The sequence below is a fragment of the Vulpes vulpes genome, chromosome 12 (genome assembly GCF_048418805.1).
Source record: "Vulpes vulpes isolate BD-2025 chromosome 12, VulVul3, whole genome shotgun sequence".
NCBI lineage: Eukaryota > Metazoa > Chordata > Mammalia > Carnivora > Canidae > Vulpes > Vulpes vulpes.
In genome coordinates, this window is record NC_132791.1 from 89546496 (window position 1) to 89559780 (window position 13285).

Consider the following 13285-nt stretch of genomic DNA (forward strand, 5'->3'; position numbering starts at 1 on the left):
TTTTCTGATCCTGGATACGGAAAGAAGGCACGGCTTAAGCAGTGGTAAAGTCAGTAAACAATATTTTACTGAAACATTTCATGACACAGAAAAAAATCTGTCTGAAGTGTAAAGTTACGGTCTTTTACACAAGAAGGACAGACCCATTTTCAAAGACTAATATGAATACAATAAATATGGAGTTTACATACTAATTTATACACAGAAACTCTGCCCCACAGCCATAAAAATTTATATTTAACAGTGCAACATATAATTTAATCATTTGATTTGACAGGGTGTTTTGTTTTGTTTTCTTCTAAACACAAATAACTACCTGGTTTTCATATACATATATAATATATATTTTTTATGTATATAGATATTCAACAATCTGTACAGCTTCTAAACATAAAACTCCTAAAAGGCACGAGTGTCTATACAACATGTACAAAAATGGCTGGAGTGGACACAAAAAACAACAATTATTGGTCAAAAGTTCATGATTGCACAAAGATTAGTCATGAGTTTATGTCAGAAAAATGTGCTTTAAGGAAAGGAGGGTTTTCAAAGAAACCTTTAAGTGTTATATAAAAAAAACAAAAACAAAAAAAAACCACCAAAAAACCAAACAGAACCGGCCCCCCCCCCGCCCCCCCTCACAAAGACCCCTAGGTGGCTATCACAAGCCTGTCCTCGTCGTCGTCGCTACTCACGTCGCTGAACTGCGCGACGGCCTGCCTCCGGGACAGCACGGCCGGCCTGGGCCCCCGCCTGTCGGGCCCCCGCCTGTCGGGAGACGGGGTCCGCCGGCCGGGGGGCTCCGGGAAGGCTTCGGGGTTGGGCCGCCCCGGCAATGGCGGCTCCAAGGGCCCCGACGCCGGGCGGCCCTGCGGGGGCGGGACTTCCGGCGGCGGCTTCCCGTGAGGCCCCGGGGCGGGCTTCCCGTGATGCCCCGGGGCTGCCTTCCCGGAGGCGTCCATGTCCATTTTCCGGCAGCCGTCGTCGGGCCCGGCGTGGTCCCTGGCGGGGGCGGGGGCCTCGGGGACTCTGTTCGCGTTTGCCCGCTGCGCCTGAGGCGAGCCCTGAGGAGACGTGGTCCTGCCGCCCTGCTGCGCGCTGACGGCCGCCGCGGGCTTGGGCTGCGCCTCCCGCGCCCGGCTCTGGGAGGCCGCTAGCTCGGCGGCGCCCTGCGCGTCCGCGGGCACCTGACTCACCGAGGGGATGAGGGTGGGCAGCGCAATGTTCAGGATCTGGAGGCCTGGGATGTGCGCCTGCGGCGTGGGGCTGCTCTGGGGCGACGGGCTGGCCGTCAGAACCTGCAGCCCCACGGCGTTCAGGGCGAGCCCCGGCGGGTGCACCTGCGGGGCCAGGTTGGTGTTGGCGAGGCCCAGGATGTTGACGGTTTCCATGCTCAGCGACGGGAGAGGCTGCAGGCCGGGAGTGCGGAGGTTCTGAAGGCCTGGCACGCGGATCTGGCCGATGGGGATGCACGGCACGACTCCGCTTAATTCGGCCACTCCGGCGGGGTTAGCGGTGCCAGACACTTCGGGGACAGGATCCCCGGGAGCGCCCACAGCCCTGTGGATGACGTTGACGGCGGGAATCGTCAGTTGCATTGGCCCTGCTTGAATGGGGACGAACGTGGAGTAGGTGAGGCCGGCAGGCACCACGTGGATCCCGCCCACTGGAACCATGTTGTAGGGTGTCCTCGACTGCTGCTGGGAGTGCAAAGGCAGGTGGCTGAACAGATGAGTCTGGGGCGAGGGCAGGCCTGCCGGCGGCTGGAGCGTCACCTGCTGCTTCTGTTCGAGCGCGTCGGGCTGCGGGGAGGCCCCCGAAGGAAGCCCCGCTGCTGCCTGAGGGCCGGGCTCCGCCGCGGGACGAGGGAGTCTTGCGGATCCTGTGCTCTGAAAGACAAGACGCAAGGCCCTTTTACCAGCACAGCTTCCCCGGGCCCTGAGCTAAACTGTGGCAGAAAAATCTCTTCTGCCCAGAGACGCGGAAGCACGTGTATTTGTCCACACATTACAAGCTTGCTGAAAATGGTGCTTTCATTTTACTTTTTAAAAAAATTTTTATTGATTCATGATAGACACACACACAGAGAGGGAGCAGGGCAGAGACAGGCAGAGGGAGAAGCAGGCTCCATGCAGGGAGCCCGACGCGGGACTCGATCCTGGGACCCCAGGGTGGTGCCCTGGGCCACAGGCAGGTGCCAAACCGCCGGAGCCACCCAGGGATCCCGATGCTTTCATTTTAAAAGATAAATTGCCAACTAAAAAAAAAAAAATCTATTATGCCTTTAATCTCTAGTATGAATAACAGCAACACATTTTGTATAATACTGTTTGCATTTTTCAGACATTTCGTGGGCATCATCTCATTTATACAGGAATTAACCTTGAGATGTAGCCATAATTCTATTGCTGTTGTTCTATTTCTGTTATTATTATTGGCACCACTAGCTCAGCTGTACCCTATTTTAGAGATTAGGAGTTAATTGAGAAATTGTGGCATTAGTTGGCTACAAATATCGAGTTGAAGGGGAAAATCAACTGGACGGTTATTTTTTTTTAAATTTTATTTATTCATGAGAGAGAGAGAGAGAGAGGGGCAGAGACACGGACAGAGGGAGAAGCAGGCTCCATGCAGGGAGCCCAACCTGGGACTCCATCCTCGGGGTCTGCAGGATCAGGCCCTCGGCTGAAGGCGGTGCCAAACCGCTGAGTCCCCCGGGGGGCTGCCATGGAGGGTTATTTTTGAAATACTGAGTTGTCATTGATAAAAGCCTGCAGTTGTTTATTCCTTCCTTCATTTGTAAGTTTATGAAATGTCTACTGAAAACCAGATTTCTAGGCACTGGCAGGTATGTAAAGTGATTTTAGGAAGAGAAGCCGAGAGTGTAGGTGACCATTCTGGAAGTCATGAAAAGGGATAAATCTTGCCAATCTCCCTCCTGCCCAAGATTATCACCTTAATATTAAATTTTTCTTGACCATATCTACATTGCAGGGCTGCATTAATTTATGTATTAATTTAAATATCAAACATTTATTACTGCAATTAAGTTAAATTATATTATTTTAGAATAGTCTACAGAAATCTGAGCTTGCACAGTCTTTATTTCTCTCCAGTGTTACTTAGCAAACCAAAATCTGCCACATTTAAAAATAAACTCTACCGCCATGGTCAATACTAGAGGTAAGAGAAGTGTCAGGGAGATGAACATAGTCGTCACAGATTTAAACATTCCTCATGAGCTACCAGGGGACAGACACGTTCCCATCACAAGTAGGGTGACTTTCCACAGGCATGTGTCTGGCCCTGAGGTGGTTCGCCGGCAAGAAGCTCTAAAGCTGCCACAGCAATCTGATCACTCAAGCAAAGTTTTTTTTGGTGTCATGCTAACTTTGCCACAGAAACTGGTAGCTGTCTTGCTGACAGGCACAAAGTACAAAATGTTTGGATAATTTAGTGCAAATTCATCATATATATCAGTGAGAGAAACAACTCAGAGTGAGCACTGGGACAAACAGGTTCTGAGATTCATGTTCCCAATGGGCACATAGATATTTTTTCAAATGAGTATATTTTTAAAGATCCATTTGGTCCTTTCACAGATTTGTTATACAATATGTGAGCTCTGATTAGAATAACTAGCAAGGAGCCAAAACATAATTGTTCTTTGCCTTCAAGTAAAACAAAAAATTAAGCCTAAGAAACTGATTTGGCCATAAATCAGTAACTTAAGTACGTTATTTTCTTAAGCCATTAGGATCCCCCTATTTAACAGGTTAAACAAAAGGAAAGCAATAAACATTTACCTGTGTTAAAGTAATAGTCTTTCCTGCCACAGAACTTCCCAGAATTTCTTCTGAGTCAGGGTAGTCTACAGACATTTGGTGACATGGGGATCTGGGTGCAGCTTTGGGTGACCTAGAAGAGTCTACGGGAGTAGTTGGTTCTTCTCCATCTTTTGCAGCCTGCTGCCGGGTCTTCCCTGGAGATTCTGGCTTCCTGCTCTGGTCTGACTGCAGTGTGCTAAGCACGGTCATCTTGGTGGGCAAGGCTCTGGGCAGAACGTCCATCGGGTCGGTGTGCACCCCCGAGAAGCAGTCAGCAATCCTGATGTCCTCCTCCACACTCCCAGAGTCCTGGAGGCTACTTCTAGATGGAAGGTGCTGCGGGCTGGCTGTAACGGAGGGAGCTGCTGACAAGACAGATTCTGCTTGACTGTCTTCATCGTCATCTTCATTTTCGTTATCGTCTTCATCCGGCCCGTCGGAGTCTTCAAGGTCATACCCAGACCGCTCGAAACCAAATCTCTGCTTTTCATCTAACGAAAACAACCAAAGGGCTACGTTATACAATGTTTTACATGTGGACAAATACAACCTTTTATATTATTATTATTATTATTATTATTATTATTATTATTATTATTTATAAGCTTTGCAATGCTGAAGAATAGAACAGACAAGTCTGTACCCACAGAAAGCCCACAGGTTAGCCAAGAAGAGTGGCCAGGGGAAGAACGGGCCAGTCAGTCCAGGGATCAGTAAAGGGAGGTGCTGACAGCGGCATGTCCAGGACACTTGTTAGGGAAGCAGGACATGAAATGGACCTCAGGAGAGTAAAGCAAGGGTAATATATCAAGAAAATCAGAAATAAAGGCCTCAACTATTACAGAAAAATGAAAGATATACAGAAATTCAAGAGTTCAACACAATTCTTCCTGAGCTCTTTCTACCTCCTTGTGTCTCCCTTTTATTAAAATTAAAACAACTCTGATGCCATTCATATTTGTAAGCAAACTAACTTTATTTGATGATATATAAAATATTTGAATTAATATGTGAATAGTATTTTAGACAGGTTTCCACTGTCCTCAGAGTAGTAATATTCTTTAATATTTAAGACTTCTACCTTTTTCTTTTCTGTTTTACTAAGAGAGATGCTGAATCTTTCCATCATTTTTTCTATGATAATTCAACTCACACGAAGAGGAACATTGACTAGAAGTCATTCATATCAGCCTCATGACCCCAGTGGGACTGTGTTTTAACAAAGAACATTCAAGAAGGTCCAGGTTTCAAATAGTTTCAAAATTTTCATAAGCTCACGTGGAACTAGATTTAAAATTTCATCTGTTTAAAAAATATTACAACATTAAATGTGCTTTCCCTTGGAAAGCTAATAAACTTTAAAAAGTTAAATGGAGGATGAATGCAAAACCTCACCCCAATTCTTTGTCATGAGCAATAATAAAGACATCACACAGTATTCAGCTTAGCTTTGAAATATTCTGTATTTATACGTACTTTTTAACGTTCTGTTTTACACATATTTTTTGAAGAGAGGTTTATTTCCTGCATATCCCAAAAGGTCTGCATATTAATTTATTCTACCAGTCCTTATATATTACAAAGGTAAGTTCTTAGAGAAAAGCCTCAAAGGATTGACACCAAAACATTTAAGGGTGATTATTTCAAGAAGATGGAATGGATTAGAATTTTTAGGTTCTCTCTCTCTCTTTAAGATTTTACTTATTTATTCATCAGAGAGGCAGAGACACAGAGGAGAAGCAGGCTCCATCCAGGAAGCCTGATGTGGCACTTGATCCTGGGATCCCAGGATCATTCCCTGGGCCGAAGGCAGGCACCAAACCCCTGAGCCACCCAGGGATCCCCTTAAATTGTCTATCTCAAGTATGTGTTACTTTTACAATTAAAATATCCGAGGACAAAATATATGTATGTCGGTTACTTTAAAATGTGATTTCATTTGCTTTTTTTGCCTTCCGGGTTTTGCTGTTTTGCTATAAAATAACACTGATTTACTGAATCCCACCAGCTGCCCATGCTGGAGATGGAATGGGTGATTTCTGGGTAATTTCCCTGCCTCTTGCTTCACAGATACGTCTTTGAAACACTGTCTGATATTTGAAATTCTAAAATTGGAGGGTCAGTCCCAATTTGTTTTGAGTTTACCATGATAGTGCTAAATCAGACACTTTTACTTTTTTTTTTCTCTCTCTCTTAAAGAGAAGTTGAAGAAAATCAGAAGACACCAGATGATTAGGAGAACAGATTACTGGAAGGGAGGCTGATTTCATCAGAGGTCAGCCCTGCCACAAAGTCTAACTGGGATGAAACCTGCTTTATCTTAAAAATGATTATTCTATTTAAAAAAATAACAAAAAAAAAGCTGATTTATGACTTTTTCATATTCCTTGTAAAGCTGAGGTCCTGGTCATTCAAAGAGTTGAGAGACCATGTCTGCAGGAAGAGAGGAGACACAAGCCTGCATCATCCAGGGTGGATGCAATGGGACACTGGCTGGAAGAATTCAGCTAAGCAGCTGATGGGTTGGTTAGAGCCAGCTATCGCCTGGCAGGATTGTGTGAATCCTCTGAAGCTATGCTCTCCTGTAGGCTCTACGTCATGAACCCCATTCCAGTGCTCACAGAAAAGAGTGCTCAGTATGCACTGCAATCCACATCTGGGGGACAGGAGTGGTAGCCACAGAGATGGAGCAAGACATTCCACTTGGATCCATTTCCCCTCTCCCCCTAGGGAAAAACACGACCCTGTAAAGGGACAGGTACATGCATTGCTGCCCTCAGGACACTGGTGAAAACTTACTGCAGTGGGGAAAGGGGAAGAAAAGGAGAAAAAAACACAGCTCTGCTACATGAGGAGGGACAGGATTACCAGCTGGGTCCACCACAACAGCTGAAGAAGTGGTGGAGGAACACAAAGGCCACAGACCAGAAACCTAAGAACATGGTACATATGGGAGACAGAGGCCGAATCAGAACAGAGATGGCATCCTGTCCTCCTCCTCACCCCTCAATGCTGAGCTAAGACCTTGAAGGGACAGGTAACAGCCAAAAACTGCTGGAATATGTCAAGTGACTCTCACTGAGACATGGTACAAAGGGAAGATCTAAGACTGGGACTGAGTTGGGCATCACATTGCATACTGCTCTGGTAACCCACCCACCACCTCAAAAACAAGTCCTCTATATAAGAATCTGAAGACTCTGGTGCTCTGAGGGTTGCCATCGCTACAGCAAATCTGTCATGTGTGGTTGGACTCCTAACTAGAGAAACTCTAGTGCCCATACTAAAGGCCCAGCAGGAGACACATGCCCCTTATAAGGTGGAAAGACTACACAGTCTCCACTGTCTTACACAAGATGTCTAGCTTTCAACAAAAATTACAGGGCATACAAAAAGGCAGGAAAAAAAAACATACGCAGAAGAGAAAAAGCAATCAGAATTAGTTGGATATATGACACAGACGCTATAAGTGTCATAATTTAAAATAAGTGATGTATTAAAGTCTCTGCTGGGAAAAGTGGACAATCTGCAATGTCCAGTGGGAATTTCAGCTGAGAGATGGAAAATGACGAAAAAAAACGAAATGAGACAAATGGAAAGCAAAGTAATAATGACAGGAAAATGGCCCAACCCAGAATTCTATGCTCATTGCCAATTTTCAAAGGCAAAGGAGAAATGCAGGCTTCCTTAGAAAAACCTAAACTGAGGGGACTCACTGACAACAGACATACTTGACAATAAATGTTAAAGGAATTTGGTATCAGATGAGAATGTGGATCTACACACACAAAAAAAATGAAGAACATCAGAAATATGATAAAGATAAAAGTACTTCTCTAGAGTTTAAATTGCTTGCTCTGAAAGGCAACTCAATGTCTGCAGCAGTCACAATGTACCGTGTGTTTACAGCATCAGTAAATGTAGAAGGAATGAAAACAACAGCACAAAGGATGGAAAGGAGGAATTGTGAATACACTGTTACAAAGTCTTTACATGTAAAGTAAGGTAGCATTATTTGAAGGAAGACAACTAAATTTTTTAAAAAGGCATAAATAACAGTCAAGGAGGAGATGAAACAGAATCATAAAAAATGCTTGGTTAAGTCAAAAAGAAAAAGAAATAAACAGCTGGCAAGATGATACGTTTTATTCTACTACATGAAAAATATCATTAAAAGGAATGGTCTAACACATGAATTAAAGGACAGAAACTGCTAGACTGGATAAAAAAGCAAGTGCCAAGTACATATTGTGTACAAGAAACCTATTTTAAATATAAAGACATAAATAGATTGAAAGTAAAGTTTGGAGAAAGATACACCTCATGACATTAACTAAATTACAGATGGAAAAACTACTAAATTCAGATGAAGTAGATTTTAGAACAAAGAATATTATCAAGAATATTATCAAGAACAGGAATATTGCATAATGATACAGGAGTTGCCTCACTATGAAAATATATAATCCTAAATCTATAGTAACTAAGCCAGAGCCTCCCTCATTTAGCCTTTAAATGAAGCTAAAACTGAAAAAATAATAAACCAATCCACAATTATGGCTGAAGACTTAAACATTCCACTCTCAGTAACTGATGGAACAAGTATACAGAAACTCAGTAAGAACATAAAAGACCTGAAAAACTATCAAATAACTTGTTCCAGTGACAGTTATAGAACATTACACCCAACAACAGAATATGCTTTCCTTGTAAGTATACATGGAACATTCATCAATATATACCATGTTCAGAGCTACAAAGCAAATCTCCACAAATTTCAAATAATAAAAGTCATATAGAGTATGTTTTTGGATGAAAACAGAATGAAACTAGAAATCAACAATTGGAAGATATGTGAAAATCCCCCAATATTCCAGATTTACAAAACATATTCCTAAATAATCTTTGGGTCAAAGAAAAAGTCTCAAAGAAAGGTCAGAAATGCTTTAAGCTAGATGAAAATTAAAATATAACATGTAAACTGTGGAAGGCAGCTAAAGAAGTGGTTATTGGGAAATTTACTGTATCAAACACTTCTATTAGAAGAGAGGTCTCAAATAATCAGAGTTCTCACCTTTAGAAATTAGAAAAAGAAAAAAAAACAAAACCCAAAGCAGGGAGCAGAAAGGAAATAATAGAGATGAGAAATGGAAATAAAGAAATTGACAAAAGAAAAGCAGATAGAATACATGAAGTCAAAAGCTGAGTCTTTGAAAAAAAAAAAAGGATAAAACTGATAAACATCTATAATACTGGCTAAGAAAAAAGGAAGATACAAATTACCAGCATTAGGAAAGAAAAAGAGGGTATTACTACAAACTCAGACATTAAAAGGATAATAAGAAATCTATTTAGAACTCTATGACCCACCAAATGAACTAGAATCCTATTGAACAACTATTTTATTCTAATGAACTACAATACTATTTAATATAGCATCAAAATAATGAAATACTCAGGTATAAATTTTAAAAATGTACAGGATCCGTGTGTTGAAAACTACAAAATACTAGTTAAAGAAACCAAAGGCAGGAAATAAATGAAGAGATGTACTATATTCATAGACTGGAAGTTTCAGTATTGTTATGAAAGCATTTCTCCCCTATCTGACCTATAAGATGCAATACAATTCTATTAAAATCTCACAGGCATTTTACAGATATTGACAACCTGATTCTAACATTTCTATGGGAAAGAAAAGAAATCAGAATAGCCAAAGCCATTTTGGAAAAGAAAAGAAGTTAAAGAATTCAGACCCAATCAATGTGGTATTGGCAGAAGGACAGACATATAGGAACCAACAGATCAGTAGAGAGAATCCAAAGATAAAAAACACAGAAATATAGTTAGCTAAATTTTGACAAAGGCAGTTCCATGGGTAAAGGACAGTATTCTCAATAAACGTTGCTGAAACAATGGACATTCACATAGGAAAAAAAATGACACATACTTTATAAAATAACTAAATCTAAATGTAAAATACAAAACTGTAAAACTTCTCAAAGAAAACTGTAGAAAATCTGTGTAACTTTGGAGTAGACAAAGATTTCTTACATATGACATCAAAAGCATAATTTTAAAAAATTGATAAACTGGGTTTCATTAATATTTAAAAAAGACCTTTTTTCTCTGAGAAAGACACAACAAAAAAGAATAAAAAGACTGGCATAGACTGTGAGAAAACATCTGAAAATCCCCCCTTTTTTAAGATTTGGAAGATTTTATTTATTTATTTGAGACAGAGCATACGAGCAGGGTAAGGGGGCAGGAGAAGCAGGGTCCTCACTGAGCAGGGAGCCCGATGCAGGGCTCAATCCTGGAATAACCTGAGTGGAAGGCAGATGCTTAACTGACTGAGCCACTCAGGTGCCCCCTGAAAATCCTATTTCTGACAAATGGTATCTAGGATATATTTTAAAAATATGAAAATTCAACAATAAGTAAACAAATATCACACTTTAAAAAAATGGGCAAGATTTCCGAACAAACACTTCACCAAAGAAGACAACTGGAAAGCAAAGAGCATATGAAAATAGGCTCATTATCAACAGCTGAAGAAATGCAAATAAAAACTGCAATGAAATGCCACTGTATTAGAATATTTTTTCAAAATGTACTGGTAAGGTCGCAGAACAACTGGACTCTCATACATTGCTGGTGATATGGAATATAAAATGGTACAGATACTTTGAAAACCAGTTTGAAAGTCTGTTATAAAGCTATACCTCTATCAGCCATACGACCCAGGGATTGCACTCCCAGTATCAAATGGAAATTTACATTCACATAGAGACCACGTGAATGTCTTACAGCAAGTTTATTCATATTTGCCGAATACCAGCAGCAATCCAGATCTTTCCACTAGTCTGTGGATAACAAACTATGGCACATTAACACAATGGAATACTACTCAATAATACAAAAGAGATGAATTAAGTGAAAGAAGCCAGACCCCAAAATCTACTTATTCTATTATTCCTCTCATATGGCACTTTGGAAAAGGAACAACTATAGGGAAGCAAAGAGATCAGTGGTTGCTAGTGGGTGTTGGCTAGGAGAAGCAGTTGTCTTTAAGAGAATGGCACAGGAGTTTTGGGGATGATGGAACTCTTATGTATGGAACTGTGGGGGTGGACATACCATTCTATGAATTTGTCAAAGACCACCTTGGAGTGAGCTGTACACCATGATGTGGAACTTTATGGTAGGTAAATAGAAAGAGAATCAGCCAGGATGTGGGAAGTATCCAAGATGGAATGCAAATTGAGGCAGATGACCTTAACTGAAGTATAGGTGAACTACACAACCTCACTGAAGGGTAGGAAGAAAGGTCCCACCCTGGGTAAGGGTTATGACCAATGAGGTGAAGGCTGAAGACAAAAAGCTGCACACAAATGCTGTCTGTTACTGTAAATCTGTTTTTATGCAGGTGGTTTAGGATTTCAGAAACTGGTCCACTGATTAATACTAGATTTGAACAGTGGGTGCCGGGGTGTCTCAATTGGTTGGGTATCTGACTCTTAGTTTCAGCTTAGGTCATGATCTCATTGCTCATGGGATTGAGCCCAGTGTCGGGCACCATGCTCAGTGGGGAGTCTGGTTGAGGGTTTCTCTCTTTCTCAGCAGTTATCCCTATAATAAATAAATAAATCTTAAAAAAAAAAAAACTAGAGTTGAACAAATATACAAATATAGTGTAGATGAGGGCCAGGTGCCTCATTGTAGGTGATAGAAAAACAAGGAAATTGAGAATGCTAGAATCAACTTTGTGGACTGGAATTGGGACTATCAGTATGGACTCATGATTCATTCATGTATATGGCATACGTGTGTGTGTGTGTGTGTGTGTGTGTGTGTGTATGTACATGTCCTCCCCCTCCATGATACAGAAATGAATACAGATGTGTGTGTAATTAGGGGGTTGGCATATGTCCATATGCTTCTTAGCTCTACCCAGTGACAGAGGACAGAAGCAGTAAACACACCACCTAGTGACATCTTGGTTTCTAAATACCATTCTCCAGTAGAGGGAACCAGAGGTCCTTGGAGAAATGGTTGATGTCAGGGCAGAAACATCTTGGGGTGCTAGAAAATAAAGAACTGCTTAAAGAAAAAAAAGATGGGGCAAGTCGAAAAGGGTATAGGAACAAACCTCAAAGAGCTATCAATGCTAGTGAAAACTTGAGTTACACAATAAAAAATGATAAGCTTGATCATAACCCAGATAATAATAAATAATAAAATATGTATCTGAGAGTCCATATGGATGCAAATGAATCAAAGGATGAAAGAACAAACGGCCAAACAGTAACTTCTCCTTGCAGAAAAATTCCAGTTAATAAATTAGAACACACTCATAATACTTATCCTCGGCAAAATCCACCAATGTATAATAATCAGGATACCTGCATAATGTCAAAGTATCTCCAATAAACATTTAATATTTACAAAGGGAAGAACAGTAAGTTTACAACAGAGAGTCCTGGAAGACATCACCTTAGCCATGTAATACAGTTTTACATGACCAATAATACCTGTTGACATAACATACCTCCTGATATGATACTCTGATATACATACAATCACCCCATGGCACCTTCCTAATGATGAAAACCTCAATCCAATCATGAGCATACACCAGAAAACCCTGAACTGAGAACATTCTGGAAAATAACTGATCAGTATTCCCTACAGATGGCAAGGTCATGAAAGACAACAGATACTGAGGAACACATGAGAGGAGTCTAAGGAGCTGTGACCACTAAGTACCATGTGGGATTCTGAAAGAGATCCTGGCTAGAAAAAGGATATTGATGGAAAGGGTGGTGGAACTCAAGTCACTTCTATACTCTACTTTCTAATGTTGAGCTGAAGTTAATCTCTCCTCACTGGCAAACATTCTGTAGTTATGTAAGATGCTAACACTGGGGGAAGCTGGGTGAAGAGTATACAGGAACTCTATATTCGTTTTGCAGGTTTTTTTTTTTTTTTTTTAAGATTTTATTTACTCATGAGAGACACAGAGAGAGAGGCAGAGACATAGGTAGTGGGAGAAGAAGGCTCCCCACAGGGAGCCTGATGTGGGACTCGATTCCAGGACTCTGGGATCACGACCTGAGTCAAAGGCAGATGCTCAACCACTGAGCCACCCAGGTGTCCCTGTTTTGCAGGTTTTCTATAACACTAAAATAATCTTTAGGAAAACTGCATTAAACAAACAATTTGCCAGTACTCCAGGGCCTTTATTTTACTCTATCGACACCAATATTCTGACTCGTTCAGATAAGCTTGCACAATATCCACTTCCCTGCTGCTCTTATACTCATTAAGACTTCTCTTTCTGATAAGCAATTTTCTCTTTCCTATTGTTTAATAGGAAACCATTAATTCTTGAAACCAAATCCAACGCTCTTGTTGCTGAATTTAAAAGCACAGGAAATTTCTCCCAAATATGCCAT

At 41.3% G+C, this 13285-nt stretch overlaps 1 protein-coding gene across 8 annotated transcripts in view; it reads right to left on the minus strand.

The window, feature by feature from the left end:
* Nucleotides 1-264: 264 nt before the first annotated feature.
* Nucleotides 265-13285, minus strand: part of HIVEP1 (HIVEP zinc finger 1) — a 141599-nt gene continuing 128578 nt past the window's right edge. For all 8 annotated transcript variants that reach the window (XM_072729140.1, XM_072729142.1, XM_072729138.1 and 5 more), the window contains 2 exons: nucleotides 3807-4318; nucleotides 265-1889 (listed from right to left, as the gene is read on the minus strand). In XM_072729140.1, coding sequence (XP_072585241.1) covers nucleotides 651-1889; nucleotides 3807-4318 — 1751 coding nt within the window. In that variant the 3' untranslated portion in view covers nucleotides 265-650. The remainder of the gene's footprint in view (nucleotides 1890-3806; nucleotides 4319-13285) is intronic.